At 43.0% G+C, this 16,724-nt stretch overlaps 1 protein-coding gene across 1 annotated transcript in view; it reads left to right on the top strand.

The window, feature by feature from the left end:
* CARS1 (cysteinyl-tRNA synthetase 1) overlaps positions 1 to 16,724 on the top strand; it is a 73,566-nt gene that overhangs the window by 49,330 nt on the left and 7,512 nt on the right. The window contains exons 16-17 of the mRNA XM_042459423.1: positions 3,773 to 3,962; positions 6,119 to 6,187. Of these exons, the coding sequence (XP_042315357.1) occupies positions 3,773 to 3,962; positions 6,119 to 6,187 (259 nt within the window). The remainder of the gene's footprint in view (positions 1 to 3,772; positions 3,963 to 6,118; positions 6,188 to 16,724) is intronic.

Below are 16,724 nucleotides of genomic sequence, written 5' to 3'. Positions count from 1 at the left end.
CCCGATGCCCAGCTCTCTCAGGCGTTCCAGAAGGATACTGTGGTCAATGGTATCGAAAGCCGCTGAGATGTCCAAAAGCACCAACAAGGTCACACTTACCCCGTCGATGCCCAGACGAAGATCATCGACTAAGGTGACCATGGCGGCCTCAACTCCATATCCCGCTCTGAAGCCAGTTTGAAATGGGTCCAGATAATTGGTTTCATCCAAGACAGCTTGGAGTTGGAAGGCAACTGCTCTCTCGATCACCTTACCTAAAAATGGCAATAGTGAGACCGGCCTATAGTTGTTTCTTATTAGGGGGTCCAGGGAGGGTTTTTTAAGCAATGGTTTGACCATTGCTAATTTTAAGCTCGATGGAAATTTTCCCTCCCTGAATGATGCATTAATTATGCGACACAATAATGATGTTACCACATCACCACCCTGGGCAGTCAGCCAAGGACAGGGATCGAGAGAGCACATCGTCTTCCTAACACTTCCAAGAAGCTTGTCCACTTCATCACTATGTACAAACTCAAAATGATCCAGTTTAATAGAGTCTACGGAAGCGCTGGACACCTCTCCTGTTGTCTCTGATGAAATGCCAGCGTCGAGATCAGCCCTTATCCGAGAGATTTTATCTGCAAAGAAGTTGTTAAAGTCGTCACAGCAGGCCTTAGTTGGTTCTAAAATAGAGTTCAGGGTGGGGGAGAGCTGAGTTAGCTCCCTCACCACCCTGAACAGCTGTGCTGGACGCAACTCTGCAGACACAATATGTGCAATAAGCTGTCTGTGCTGCAGTAACTCAAAATTCTGAAAGCTGAATTCTGTAATTGTTACCAAGTGTGCGACTGAAGCAAGTTTTCACACATGTGTTTGTCCAGCAAACTTTATTCTGCTGGGAACAAAGATTGCCCTGAAAAAAAAAATGAAGCCCTGTCTTTTATTGCACAAATTTTGACAGCCCCTTCTTGGCTTATGAGATTTCAGTTTGCATTGCCCACATATTTTCAAGCTTGTTTTCACAACCTTGGGTTAAAAATATGTGCTCTTTTTAAAAAAAAAAAAAAACTAAACAACTCAGGATGTTGGTTGTAGTTTGCATATGGACTTGTATTGTAGAACATTGGTATGTTTTCCATTCAGGCTGTTCATGCAAATCCTGATGTTTGGATGTCATGATAAACCTTGGTATATTTTGATGGGGACAAGCCTAACCTCCCACTGGATTCACATACTCTTCTCTTGTAGTGGAACTCAAGATTGGAAACTTCATTTTCTGTTTAGGTTAATCACAGTTGTTTTTATATTGAAAACAAACCAGCTTCAAAGCATAGTTTTTACTAATGAAAGGTTCAAAACACACTTCAGAAATAATCTGGTTTGAGACTGCTTTGACGGCCCTGGGTCAGTGCTAGGAAATCCTGAGAGCTGTAGTTTATTGTAGCACAAGAGCTCTCTAACAGAGAAGGATAAATGTCTCACAAAACTACAATTCCCAGAATTCCCTAGCATTGTGCCAGGGCATTTAAAGCAGTCTGAAATTAGATTATTTCTGCAGTGTGTTTTGGATCACAGTTAAGATTAACCACAACTCAAGATTCAGCAGATAACTTGGTAAGTTGTTCTTAATTTGAAAAGGAATCTTCCCGTCTTCTTTGAAAAGGAATCTTCCAGTACTACAATCAAGAGGAGTACCAGAGTTTGCTGCATCTCATTCCCAGAGTGCTATAAGATGATTTAATATGTTATCTGAAGTACAACAGTAACTCTGTCCCTTTTTTGTGATTTATTAGAGGTATTAAAAGATTGCCACACTCACAAGTTTGGTAGGGCAGTCACCATCAGTCTAGAATATAACCTAAATGTTTTCATTTTTCTACATCATTATTGCTGATTATCTTGGTTAATTGTTTTAAAAACTTGCATTTTTGTATTTTTTTGACCTGATAATGTTTTCCCCTTTTGTAACTTTCTGTGCCCAATTCATATTTCCTATATCTCTTATTCTTTGTTTGCTTAAGAAATTGTTCTTTAGTTGTTTTTATCCCTCAAAAGCTGGTCTCAAGCCCCATAACTGTTTGCAGCCCATGCTGAATATAATATCAAAGAAGTTAAACCAACAATCTTTTTTGGAGACTAAGGGGCTCGACAGACCACCCCAAAGGGGTGGGCTGGAGGTGCCCGGTTTTGCTGCTGAGGGAGCCTTCAGCAACCAAACTGTGCGGGCTCTCTCCACACCAAAAAGAACCCGCTAAAAGCAGGTTCTTTTTGATGCGTGCGGCTTCTGCCATGAGTGCACCATTGGTGCACCGTCACATGTTGATGATGCAAGCGCCGCGACATGCGGACGCTGCACCACACTTGTGTCATCATGGCGGCCCCCATGTGGACAGGAGGCCGCCATGATGGCGCCACTGCCACACGCTAGGGCTCATGTTCAGCTATGCTGACTTTTACATTGGCAAGTTTTTTTCATTTGGAAGTGCCAGATGTCCATTTAAAAATGTAAAGCCTACCTTGTACCAGCAAGTCATGCTGGTATGTTTTTTAAAATTCATTCAGAATTAAGAATGCAAGCACTGTTTGAAGGGTGATTGCTTCACAACTTCAGAATGACTTCACCATTCCCTTTCCATGGTATGTTCAGCAAGAGAAATTGATATGGTGAAAAATTATGGAAACTTGCATATACAAAATGTCTTTAGTAGCCATCGATAGCTTTGTCTCCTTGCTTAGCTGAATTTGTGACTGTCACACATCTCAAAGGAACTCCATAAAAACTGTGTGATGTGTGAAGAAGTGCTTTAATCTGTTTGCTCTGGATCTTCCCCCATTTTTGGGTGATTTTGAATTGTACCATTGTGAGAGAAGAATAAAAAACCTCTATGCACTTTCACTACTACATTCATAATTTTGTATACATGTATCATCCTCCCACTTACTGCTCTTAAAAAAAGAAAGAAATACAGTCGGCCCTCCACATTTGCAGTTTTGATTTTTGTGGATTTGATTATAATTTAATTATTTGTGGATTTGATTAATCTGTTATCTCTAGGAATCTCTAGGTCCTCCACTGCAACTCTGCTGGAAATAGATCATAGAGTTGCTCTGGGAGACCTAGAGAAAACACTTCTCTAGCCATTTGTATGTCCATTTGTAGGTTGTAGGTGTGATTATATGGTCAATCTCTGGCAGATGTTGACCACAGAATTGTGCTAGAGGTCCTAGAGATTCCTAGCAAGGTATTCTCTCAAGTTAAAAAAAAAATGGGGGATATGCAATTTCCCCACATATATGGGGGTCTTGTGCCCCTGACACCAGCAAAAGTGGAGGGTCCACTGTAGTTGCAAATTCTGTTTCCTGAGAGGTGCTCCAACTGCCTAATCTTTTTGTTGCATAGGAGCATTATTGTGTAAGTGTTTTTATTTTCAAACCATTTTCTTATGATTCTTAATATAAAATCTGCCTTTTTCACAGCTACCACATACTGAATTGCTGTTTTCATTGCTGCCCACCACAACACCCAGATCACTTACTTGCTCCATCACTGCCAGCTCACTTTCTGCTATTTTACATTTGAAGTCTGAAGTCAGAACCTCAGCACTTTCCACGTTCTTAAAAATGAACCACATTTGTCATTTTAATGTCCAACCTAGCCAGTTAAATATCCTTTTCAAGGATTCTTCTGGCTTTCTATTTGTCAAGGAAGACCAAAATCTTTGACTAGAATAATTTAGTACTAACATAAATAACATGTTTGTCTTTTGTCTTTTTAAATCTTGGGTAGCTTTTATGACAAGAAAGTAGCAGTTCATGAAGCATTATGTGACAACATTGATACACGCACAGTCTTGGAGGAAATGCGGTCACTTGTCAGCCACTGTAATTCCTACATTGCTGCAAAGAAAACTGCCAGGCAGATGCCAAATAGAATGCTGCTAGAAAATATAAGTGTTTATCTTACACAGATGTTCAAGGTATGTGGTTTTGAGCAAAACATTTGAAGATCTACATGTGTTGTTTTTGAAAGATTTGTCTGTATGTCAGCTTGTTTGATATTGCAACTTGCAGTATTCAGATGGTTTAGAGAGATGGCCATGATTTATGCAGTAAGAACATATATACTATGTATTACTAAAACCCATCTGTGTCATGTAAAGGAACACTTCAGTTTAGAAATTCAGGCTTCAGTAGTGAAAACAAGAAATCTTTTATTCATCAACTGTAGATGTTCTCTATAGACTTGCGTTGCCAGGACTGAGACATCAGCGTTAACCCAGTACAGTTAAAGCAGACAGTAATTCAAATTCTGAGTGAGCTGATACCCCAGATCAAACAAACTCATTTCTGCCTTTTTCCATGATCTTCCTTTTCCCATGTACAATTCATTTTCATAAGACCAACTTTGAAACTCTCAGCCAGCCTCTCTTCCCTTTTTCCCATCTGTTCTTTAACCAGCAAAGGAACGTGAGTAACAGCTTTAACAATTGACCTATGACTATGTATTTATCATCCACCATTAGTACCATACAATACATTGTGAGCAACCAAAGTTGTAGCAGGCAAATCAGACCCTATTAACAGTATCCAATCTGTGTATCAGTATCCAGCTCTATGCAGGCAACGTGAAAGACTCTGCTGCCAACATCCTGTTTCCTGGAAGTGGAAAAGGCCTTTCAGGATCATTTAGCATTGCTCTGTAGTTATAATGAGAATGTCGGAGCACCCAGTATTTGTTTGATGTCATATTGTGGTCAGTGCCAACTCCCCTCAATAACCTCAGACTGCAGCTCAGGACCATTATAGACATTAGCTATGGGGCAGTAGACAAATGTAAGATTCTCATGGCCTTGGTTCTTAATAGAGATAGTAAAGCTGGATCTAGGCTGTAGTGATTCAGAGTCTGAAAATGGGGACTCAGGTGATCAATTAACTAAGCTTTGGTATTCTCCTTAAATCAGGGATTAGCAAATATACATGAGATGGGAGCCAATTTTAGCCCATGTCCCCTATCCAAGTTGTACTTGGACATCAGTCCTCACCAGAAGCTGAATCACATCATTTCTAGCTTCCATTTACAGATTGCTTTTTGCCAAAACCCAGTATTTGGGAGGTTCTGAGTGCATACGAAAGCTAAACAGTTGCTTTTCCAGATCTTTTTTAGGTATTTAGGGTCTGAAAAGCAGCCCCCATATATTTTTTGCGATGGGAGCTGTTGGAGATTTGTGAGAGTGCAAAAGGTTTTTGAGGACTACAGAAATGGAACTTGAAGCCCCCAGTTTTCCTGCCCATACCATAAGTGGAAAAAATGTTAATGGAAGTCTGTATAGAGTCATAAACATATTTCTCTCCACTGATTTGTAATTTTGAGGAACTGATGGTGTTCTGTCAACACTTTTTAAGAGAAGGACAGCACCGTTGCTTTTGAGTGAAAGGTAAAGGCATATCTGGTCCATGCTGTATCATTTGTTGATTGTTCAATAATTTGTGACATTTAAGCCTGTTACAGACAGCTAAAATAAAGCTGCTTCGAGTCACAGTGGAAGTATGGTGTTTCAATGATGCATGCGTCCTAAGAGTCCAGAAGCCACACCAAAGCCACGCTCCAGGCTGGAGCGTGGCTTTGGTGCGACTTCTGGACTCTTAGGACGCATGCATCATTGAAACACCATACCTCCACTGTGACTCGAAGCAGCTTTATTTTGGCTGTCTGTAACAGGCCTTAGATCCATGCAGGAAGAGATTAAGATTCCTGTTGTAAAAGGAGAGGTTGCAATGTGAGGTGTATTTCCCCAGTTCTCCCTTCTCTGAGCCTCTCTTCCACCCTTTTTCAGAGGGTTTCTTGACTTCAGAGTAACTTCTTGGGGAAGGGGGAAGAGGCATGGGGAGTTGGAGAAGGAAGGAAGAATTGATGGAAATCTCCATTCCCATTCTGTGTGCCCTTCCCATGAATAAAATTGTGCTCACAAGAATTCTGTTTCCAGGCTTTACTATCAAATTGTATAGGAAATATGCTATCCTAAAGGAGGACAACTAGTAGGACGACTCAGGGTTTTTTAATGCAGTACTACTAAAAATTCTACTGGTATGTGTGGTTGTGTTTGGTTAAGTATGCATGTGTTCTCTTGCGTAGATCTTTGGTGTTATAGAAGGCGACGAAGCTATTGGTTTCCCAGTTGGAGGAAATGGTCAAAATTTAAATGTAAGTAGAAAGGCAAACACACTGTGACAATTTCAACGCTGTTCATGGCTGTTAGAAAAACAGAGTTACATATTGAAGCAAAGCCCAGTTCTGTGCTTTCTGAGTAAAGCATTGTGAAGTAAATATGACCAGACTAACAGCATTTTTTCAGTTTTATTTGGATGCAAGGGAAGCTATTGAGAATCTTTTAGAGTTTTTAGTCTCATAATAAGGAAACTGTCTTATGATGTGGTTATGATAAGGCCACCTTTTATTAATTAAAAAAAATCTTTATAGAACAGACACTTCACTGGAGTTGTTTCAACACAGATACCAGGAGCTCTTTCATATTACACAAATACAGCACTATAACTGCCATGGCTGCATGTTATATAGAATATTTTTTTGGTGTGAGAGAGATGGGCCGGGTCTTGACAACCATGTCCTATGGGAACCACTTAGGGAGCTGGTGGATGTTTAGCCCTGGAGAAAAGAAGGTTAAGATGTTTATAATGATTAGCCTTGTTTAAATCTTTGAAGGAATGTCATTTGAGGAGGGAGCCGGGAGAAGCTGTTTCTGCTTCTCAGAGAACAGGACCAGGGAACAATGGATACAGCAAAGAGATTCCCCCTCAACCTTAGGCGGACCTTCCGACAGTAAGGGCTGTTCAACAGTGGTACACGCTCCTCGGAGTGTAGTGGAGTTCCTTCTTTGGAGGTCTTTAAGCAGAGGTGGATGCCCATCTGTCGGGGATGCTTTGATGCGATTTCCTGCCATGGCCTGGGGTGGACTCGATGCGCCCTTGTGGTCTCTTCCAACTCTGTGATTCTATGGTCGGCTTCCGCGTTCGGAACATGTTAATTTTTGGGATAAATCTGCCCGAAAGTATAGCCATCATGGCCCCATTGTGGTGATGATTTGTGGAGTAGTGTTTTTCAAAGCTGTTTGTAAACCTGATAGGTTAATAGGTTTGGTCTTGCCCCCTTCAGTTCAGGATCTTGGATTGCAGATTAGCAAGGGACCTTTGAGCTGAGATTTGATGAGAATCCTGCCACGTCGAAACGTAGTGCTGGGACTATAAGAAGCTGATCCCAATCTATGTAGTCTGATTTGATCATGTGTTTATTTTTATTTCAACAAGTGGTCTTAAACCCCTATGGCATCTTCGTGTTTCAGACATCTAGTGGGATAGTAAGAAACTAGCCTTGCAAAATTTTCTAACCCTTCCTCCCCCCAAGGCTTTTTGTTTGTTTTTGTTTTTTTAAAGAATCAGCCTCTCAAAGGTTTCGAAGCTCGTCCTTCTGGTTACTGCTGAATGCTGAACACATGGGATTCCTGGCCATTATAGATAGCAGTGCAAGTACATTTTCATATCAAGTTTTTTTTCCACCTTTCTGATTACAGCCATACCTTCTTAGACGTGGGAAGATCAGTATGGCCTTCTCTTTAAATAAGATTTTCAAATGGCAAGTATCCTAGCTTTCATCTAGCTATGAGCATTCCTCTAGGAGGGAAATTGCAACCCCTTTTACCCCATGGCGTCTTAAAAGAGGTTTTCACTTCTAAATAACCCTTAGAGGGACTAATGAACGGCATGTGAAAAATGTTCAAATCTAATGTTAGCTGTTCTTTTCTTTTCTTTCTTCTTTCTTCTTCTTTAATGTAGTGTTTGAGGTTTTGCCGCTTGTTGATTCTCTTCGAGAGAGTCCTTCCTTGAAACATGGAGTTCGGTTGAAACCATGAGTTAATTGAGGTTGCAATTTATATGTGATCCAGGAGGGAAAATAGGCTTCGTTTGCCAAAGTGGAATTTGGTGCCTTCTCTTTCCTCTTCATACATCTGAAACTAATGATGTGCTTCATGATGTGACTGTTGAACAAGAATTCTGTCCGCACCTTGACACATTTCAGTGTGGAGCACGTAGCTTTATGTTGAAACAGAAACTTATCAGATCAGTAGGATTTTCTTATGCTCAGTAGGATAGGCATGGGGTGGAAATCTGATCCGTAGGTTAGGCTCGTGATGGGACATAGACATCACGCAAGGCTAACCACACCTATTGTTTTCAGAATATTCACCACTCCTTCTCTTTTCGGATATCAACCCCAGATGAATGCTGAATGTAGATTTTGACTTTATTTTTCATCTGTGTGATGTTTATTTTAATTATGGAGAATCCCCCCATACCACAGTTGGGCTCTTCCATTTGCCCCACCATTTTTCTTCTATGGGAAATGGATAAGATTTAAGGATGCTTGATAGCTAACCATTCTTGATTGCCGTTTAGTATGGACAAATAGCCAAATTTTGTTAATGAGCAACACACCACCCGTTATTATTTGGCTGGGATCGTTCCTGTTGTAACAAAACTGGATGTAATGGTAATTAAAAAGCCTAGCAAATGTGGCTAGTTTTAAGATGACAATTGGGATTAAAATGAGCAGGAAAGTAGAAAAAACCTGCAAAAGCGGGTGTTTTCGATGACGTAGTGTTCTGAGGAATTATTAGTGCCCTCCTTTTACTTTTGGAATACCCCGAAAGTAAACGGGGCGGGTTTTGTGAATTTCTGTTTGGGTTACTGTACATTACATCGCTGTGTAGTGAAAAACTACCCGCTTTTGCTGTTTTTTCTTGTTTTTACATCCCATTTTGCACGGGATTTTTGCAGGTGCCCTCCTAGATGTTGCCTTAATCCAAAGCTGTGTTCCCACACCGAATTGCATAGTACTTGTGGACTTTGCTGCCCCATAACTGTGGTAAGGCATTGTTGACCCAAGCACGTAATACAGGCAGGCCCTCGGTCTCTTCGTTCCGGACCACACCACACCATCCCTCCTGGTTGCCAAACTCCACCGTGCTCAATTTCAATTGTCCCAATGGTGGTGCATCCACATAGCCATGCCACATTAGGAGTTCAAAGAACTTCAGTGGCAGCGCATGCCACATAACGCACTGGGGACCAAAGGGCCGCTGCCGGTTGCCGATGTTTGCTCCTGGATGGCAAGACTTAGATATTGAGGGCCAACTTTATAGATGCTACGTTGTTGCTGTGGGCTCTGAGTCCTTTTTCAAAGAGAAGATTTTGACTTATATAGTAATTCACCTTGCACGCTATACCTGCTGAATTGAAATTCCTTCTCTTCCCAACTATTAAAGGTGCTAGTCCTCTTCTGTGTCAGGCCATCTTTACACCCAATACTACCTAGTCCCGCAAAAGCTTGACTTGTGTCTCGTTACAAGAGTGCCTTTTCAGGCATGCTCACACCCGCTCTTTCCTTCCTCAATTTATATAATACTGTTATTCATTTATATCGTCCTGTCTTTTTACACGACCAGCTGAAGCTGTCTTAGAAAATTAAATATAGTTCTCCGTCAGCATAGTAAGATGGTAATGGTTTTAACCAATACACTAGCTGGGACTTTCCAGCATGTGCATGTTCTCACACACATTAGAAGTTTTAAGACAATAACATTGCTACCTAAGAAGGCAATCTGTATTAACCTGTATGTTCTTATCTGATATTTCCATTACTATTTTTAAAAGATTGAAAACAATTTAATAATAATAAAAAAATAATAAAAATTTATTTATATCCGCGCCTTCCCCCGATCAGGGCGGCATACAGCTAACATAGATTAACAAACTACAAACAATTCCAATAAAAAACAGTCTTTAAAAACAAACCAACAGTAAACCCATAGCCCAGACCTCTGGCCACACAGAGAGGAGGGAGGCCCCAGGATATTTACTGGGGAATGCTGTGGAATAGAAGGTCTTTAGGTCCTTCTACATTGGGCCAGGGGTGACGAGCGGAGCTCGGCGCAGCGCATGTTTCAAAGGGCGGGGCAGCATGGAAAACGCCTCCGAGTGGTGGAGGCCAACTGCCCCGGCACCTTCAGTTGCTGCTGCCCGAGTTGAGGTGCGAGCGGAATTATAGGGGAGAGGCGCGTCCTTTCAGGTATCCTGCCCAAGCCATTAGGCTTTATAGGTAATACCAACCAACCTTATATTGGCTCGAAAGCGAATAGGCAGCCAGTGAATCTTTAAAAACTGTGTTATATGGTGGTTCCCTAGAACCACCGTGACCAGCCGGCTGCCATTTTGCACCATTGAGCTTCCGGTTTGGTATAAGGGTTGCCCCATGTAGATACGTTGCAGAAATCCAGTCTCGAGTTACCCGAGCATGTAACACGTTTCAGGTCCCTTGGCCAAGTAGGGCGCAGCTGGCGTATCAGCCGAAGCTGATAACAAGTCTCTTGACCGTCGCATTCACCTGAGCAGTCTAGTGAGCGACGGTCAAGACGCACCCCAAGACTGCGCCGGAGTCCTTACAGGGCGGAGTGTGACCCCGTTCAGGACAGGTGGAACACCGCCATCTGGACCAGGGAACCTATCACAGTACCTCCGTTTTCTCTGGATTCAATTGAGTCGGTTTTCCCTTCATCCAGCCCATTACTGACTCCAGCAGGCCACGAGGGAGAGACGCCATCCTCCAGTCTACTGCTCAGTCGGAGACATAGAGAAAAATAATTTGGGTGTTCAGCAGGTACTGATAACCCCGCGCCCCATGTCTCGGATGATGATCTTCCCAGCGGTTTCATGTAAATGTTATAGATGGGGAGACAGACGGCCCTGAGGGACCCGTTCTAAGGGCCTCTCATCGGAGCACACGTCCCCACGTGCACCATCTGGGACTCCCGAGAGGTAGGAACGGACCACTGGAGCGCAGTGCCCCCGATTCCCACCTCTCAGGCCCCCAGAAGGATACCTGGTCTATGGTATCGAAAGCCGCTGAGATGTCCAAAGCACCACAAGGGACACGCTTACCCCTGCGATGCCCAGACGGGATCATCGACCAGGCGACCATGGCCGTCTCAACCCCGTAACCCGCCCGAAGCCAGTTTGAAATGGGTCCAGATTTGGACTAGTTGTACTTCCACCTCTATCATGAAGAGTCAGTTGTTCAAGGACCTGGTCTTGGAAGCCTGACTTTACAGAACTCCTTTGAAACTCAGGTTGACAATCTCCTGTACCCGTTTTATTTCCTTTCAAAACAATCACGAGATCTGGATGATTCAGTGAATTAACTGTGCAATCCCTCCATGTCTACTCAGATCACGCCCCATTCAATACATGAGACTACTCCTAGATTGCTGCACCAAGTTTGAGATTAGATAGTCGGAAGGGAGAGAGGAAGAAATTAATAACCTGCCAGATACAGGATGGGGAGACACCTGGGCTGAACGAGACTCACATATGGAAAGGGATCTAGGCAGTCCCACAGTAGACCACCAAATGAACATGAAAGTCAACAGTTGAAAGGGCGGCAGCTGAAAAAGGCCAATGCAATTTTAGGCTGCGTCTCAATAACCCAGATCGAAGGTGTCTAGATCAAGAGAAGTAATAAGTGGCCACTGTACTCTGCTTGTGTCAAAAGGACCCCACCTGGAATAGTTGGTCCAGTGTTCAAAGGGGCACCACAATCAAAAAGGACATTGAGAAATGGGAGCGGTCCAAGAGGTCACCTCAACAAATTAGGGTGACAAGGTTCTGGAAAACTGTGGGTCCTATGGAGGAATGCCTTAGGGGAAGATCAAAAAGAAGCGGCATGTATTAGCCTTGGAGAAAAGAAGGTCTAAGAGGTGATATGAGAAGCCCTGTTTAACATATTATGAAGAGGATGGTCATATTGCGGGCAGATGGAGCAACGCTGTTTTCTGCTCTGCTCCCAGAGAACAGGGATATGCGAACAATGGACGCAAAGCTAACAGCGGACATGAGGCATTCCAGCGATCCCCAACATTAGGAGGAACTTCCTGGAAAGTATGGGCTTGGGTTGGACAGTGGAACACACTCCCGCTCAGAGTGGAGTGGTGGAGTCCCCTTCTCGTTGGAGGTGCTTTAAGCATAGCTGGATGGCCGTGCTGTCAAGAGCTGCTGTTGATTGAAGATTTACGCGCATGGCAGGGGGTGTTGGACTGGATGGCCCTTGTGGTCGCGTATCGCAACTCTCACGATTCTGTGAAGGTAAATGGCTAGTTCATCCACAAACGGCGAATAAGATCAGTGCCAGCCTGCCTAGATAGTCAGAATATTTGAATTCACAAATGTTGTTAGATCATAATCTATAACTGCTGTTGAATAGTGATTGTAACACTTTTGGGCATTTATTTTAAAAAGACAGTAAAATAAGGCATCCAATGGCAAATGGGTAGAAGAGAACAAGATGTTTCTGCACAGATCTGGTTCAGTTTGATGAGTAATAATATGGCTGCAAGGAACCTGTGATTTCGTTACTACAATGGAGTCTTTAGTAATGGGTGACTTCTTGGGTAATGAGAAATCCAGATGTGCTCACGCGCAGCAAAAGGGGGTAAGAGGGGGGAGGCTTTATAAAGTATTAAGGGGAGATAGCGGTTTGGTCATGGGACGCAAATCAGAATTCCAGCACAAGGGCCATAGATTGGCCAATACAGTAGTAGGCTACATCAAAGACGGCAAGTATCAAAGGATTACGCCAGTTTTAGGAGCTGTGAAAATTTTATACTTTTTTTGAAGCTACCAGCTCGCTAGACATCACCTTCATTAAACACGGGCGCAATTAGGAAGACATAACTGGCCGTTAAAAGAGTAACTATTCCAAGCTGTTGCCTTGGGTTACATATTAAGTGGTATGGGGCTTTGAAAATGTCATAAGAAATAGTTAAACACATTAAAGCATATAGACCAACCATGTTAATTAGCTCTTTGTCCCCGAAAAAAGAGGGGACCCTCCTGCGTAGGACCTCGCCAACTGTAGAGTTAAGCTGGTGGGACAGAAACCACGTTTGCTAAAACAGAAGCGAGAAGAAAACGAAAAAAGTGTTCTGACATGCCTATCTTATCGTCTATATTTAGTGGATTCAGCTGAGTCCAGCCGCAGATAAATGGATGCGGAAAGGGACACGGAAAATATTGCCAAGTGCTAGCCATGGCAGCCAATAAGTGCAAGCCTGTCACCGAGGGAAACTTTGATTACCAGGCACCCTACCCTAGACAAAGTGCCCTGTTGGGATCTTATGGGCCAAACATGGTTATTGGATTAATGAATGATGATTCTACATAGTCCAATATAGATGCATGCCTCTTGCATTTCCTTAAATTGGAAGGACCAATAGCAATTTTTTTCACATAGTAAATAGTGGGGGGCGGACTGTAAGAGAAGGCTGAGCAAGACTTGTCCAAGCCACTACAGACACTTATCGACCTTCTTTGGTCAGTAGTGGGGAAGGCCAGGAATGACTCCTGCAAGGCCACCAGCCTTCAGAATCAATCATAAAGGGATTAATAGAAAAGGACGTATTGGGTAGGAGAAGTTGCAAGAGATGGACTGACACATGTTGTCCATCGTCATCTCTTCTCACCCGTTTCAAGGCATGTCCAGGACAGGAAAAGACCATGAAGATGAGCAAGAAAGCAGATGGTAATATCAATGGCTCCGTAGCATGGATGACGCCAAGAACCCATTGGATTCTTTGGACCAGTGGGCTGCCAGTTCCATGAGGAAGGGGACTTCTGAGCAAGGAGAGTTGCATCTCATGCCACGTTGGCAAACAACGTCCTTGTTGCCACATAGTCTCCAGAAATTTCTCCGACAGAGGGCTTTGTAAAACAACCGAGTTATGGGGGGGAGGAAGCCGACGATGAAATTACATGAGAAGTCAAAACGAGGGCTGGCAGAAAACCATAGTCAACCACTGACACAGAGGAGAAACAAGGCAAACAGTGCAAGGACCCAACAGGGGAGGCAAAAAAACATACACAGGCAGCAAGTAAAGGGAGACATGGTCTTAGATGTCTCTCGATACTAATGCACAGAGCCATGGGAAAAGCAAGATAAACTTCAACTCCTAGCACAACCAAAGAAACATATTTAATAGCGTCACTGGAAACCTGGTGGGATGAGTCTCATAAATGGATTTAGAAATAGAGGGGTATATCTTTTTTAAGAGAATAGGCCAAACGAAAACGGAGGGGTAAAGCACTATATGCCAGGACATTTCCACAGTGAAGAGATCAGATCAATCCTGGAAGCCAGGTGGAGAGCTCTGGAAAAAATTAAAAGGGCAGGGAAACAACAGGGATGTTATGGTGGGAGTCTACTACAGCCCCCAAGTCAGACTGAGGAATGGATTATGCCTTTCTAGAACATGACTACACACTCAGAAAGGAGAGGTTGTAGTAGTGATGGGTGACTTCAGCTATGCTGATAGTTGCTGCAATTACAAACTGCAAAATCTGGAAGGTTAGCAATCCTCACTTGCCTCGAAGACACATTTCATGTCCAAAAGGTGGAAGAGCAACAAGGGGGTCAGCTATTTAAACACTGATCCTCACCACAGGATGAACTTGGTTAATGGGGTGCAAGTGTGGGAGTCATTAGGTGAAGTGACTGTGTTCTCCTGGAGTTGGTTATAGAGTGGAAAGGAGAAGCCAGGCAGACACACATTCTAGACTTTGGAGAGCAGATTTCAGTAAACTTAGAGAAGTATTGGGTGATCCCGTGGTCAGAAATACTAAAAGGGAAGGGAGTTCAGACGATGGGAGTTTCTCAAAAGAGAGATACTGAAGGCACAATTTCAAACATTCCAGTAGTGAGAAAGAAAAATGAAGAAGTGTTTCAAGAAACCAGGATGGATGACTAAGGAACTTTCAACTGAGATAAGTTTATAACGGAACTTGTATAAGAAATGGAAAGGTGGGAAATCACAAAAAAGGAATTCAAGAAATAGCCGACTGCAATGTGTAGGGTAAAGTCAGAAAGCTAAGCGCAGAATGAACTCAGGCTTGCTAGAGAGGTTAAAACAATAAAAATGGAGCTTTTTGGATATGTCCACAGCAAAGGAAGAAGAGGAAACGGTAAGGGCCACTGCATACAGAAGATGCAAAATGTTAACTGGGGAAGAGAAAAGGCAGAATTACTCAACAACCATCTTTTCCTCGTCTTATCAGAAAAGGAAAAGGGTTGTTCAACTGAGGATAATGGAGCAGAGGACAGAATAGGGGAATTTCAGCAGAGAATAACTAAAGAGATAGTACAGGAATATCTGTTAATCTAAATGAATTTAAGTGGTATTATAAGAACTGGCAAATTTAATATTGGAACCACTGGCAATAATCTTGAAAACTCCTGAAGAACAGAAGTGCCAGCAGACTGAAGGAGGGCAACGTCCCCATCTTCAAAAGTGAAAAAAAAGAGGATCCCAACATTATGTCCAGTTGTTCTGACATCATACCAGGAAAGATTTAGAGCCGACATTAAACAGAAGAGTCTGTGAAATCCTAGATGGCGATTCCATAATCACAAAAAGTCAACATGGATTCAGAGAAACAAGTCTGCCAGACAAATCTGATCTCTCTCTTGATGAAATTACCAGCTTGGTGATGAAGAAGAAATGCTGTGGATATAGTAATCTTGATTTCAGTTAGGCCTTTGACAGGTTTCTCATGACTTCTTGCAAACAGCTTGTAAAAGTGGGCTAGACAAGGCAACTGTTACATGGATTTGGAATTGGTTGAGCAGGGCTGAACCCAAAGGGTGCTCAACAATGGCTCCTTTTCATTATGGAGAGAAGTCGGACCAGTGGGGTCCACAGGGTCGTCCTGGGCCCAGTGCTATTCAACATCTTTATTAATGACTGTTGAGGACAAAATTGGGGCATACTAATCAAATTTGCAGATGACACCAAATTAGGAGGAATAGCTAATACCCCAGCAGGATCAAGATTCAAGTGACCTAACAGACAGAAAAACTGGGCCAAGCTAACAAAATGAACTTCAACAGAGTAACTGTAAGGTACTGCATTGGCGGCAAAATGTAATGCACAGATATAGGATGGGGGACATAGCTGGCGAATGAAACTACATGTGAAAGGGATCTGGAGTCCAAGTAGCACCATACGTTGAACAGAGTACAACAGTGCGATGCGGCAGCTAACAAGGTCAATGCAATGATTTAGGTTTGCATCCCATGAAGTATATGGTTTGCAGATCAAGGGAAGTAATGTGCCGCTCTATTCTGCTTTGGTCAGGCCCCACCTGGAATACTGTGTTCATTCTGGGCACCAAATTCAAAAGGACATTGAGAAACTGGAGCGTTGTCCAAAGGGGGGCAACTAAAATGGTGAAAGGCCTGGGAACCATGTTCTATGAGGAACGATTAGGGAGATGGGGATGTTAAAAGCCTGGGAGAAAAGAAGGCTAAGAAGGTGATATGGATAGCCCTATTTTAAGATATTTGACAGGGATTGTCAAGACTGATGAGCGAGAGCAAGAGGGCTTGTTTGCTGCTGCTGCCAGAGACTAGGACCCGGAGCAATGATGCAAAAGCTTCCCGGAAAAGAGATTCCACCCAACATTAGGCGGAACTTCCTGAAGTGAGGGCTGTTCGACATGGAACACCACTCCCTCGGAGTGTAGTGAGTCTCCTTTCTTAGAAGTCTTTCACCCGAGGCTAGATGGCCATCTGTTCGGGAATGCTTTTGATTTAGATTTCCCTGCATGACATGGTGGTTGGA

Source organism: Sceloporus undulatus, chromosome 1 (assembly GCF_019175285.1).
Source record: "Sceloporus undulatus isolate JIND9_A2432 ecotype Alabama chromosome 1, SceUnd_v1.1, whole genome shotgun sequence".
In the NCBI taxonomy this organism is placed as follows: domain Eukaryota; kingdom Metazoa; phylum Chordata; class Lepidosauria; order Squamata; family Phrynosomatidae; genus Sceloporus; species Sceloporus undulatus.
Note: the sequence above shows the minus strand (reverse complement) of the source record. Positions and strands in the feature narration are given on the sequence as shown.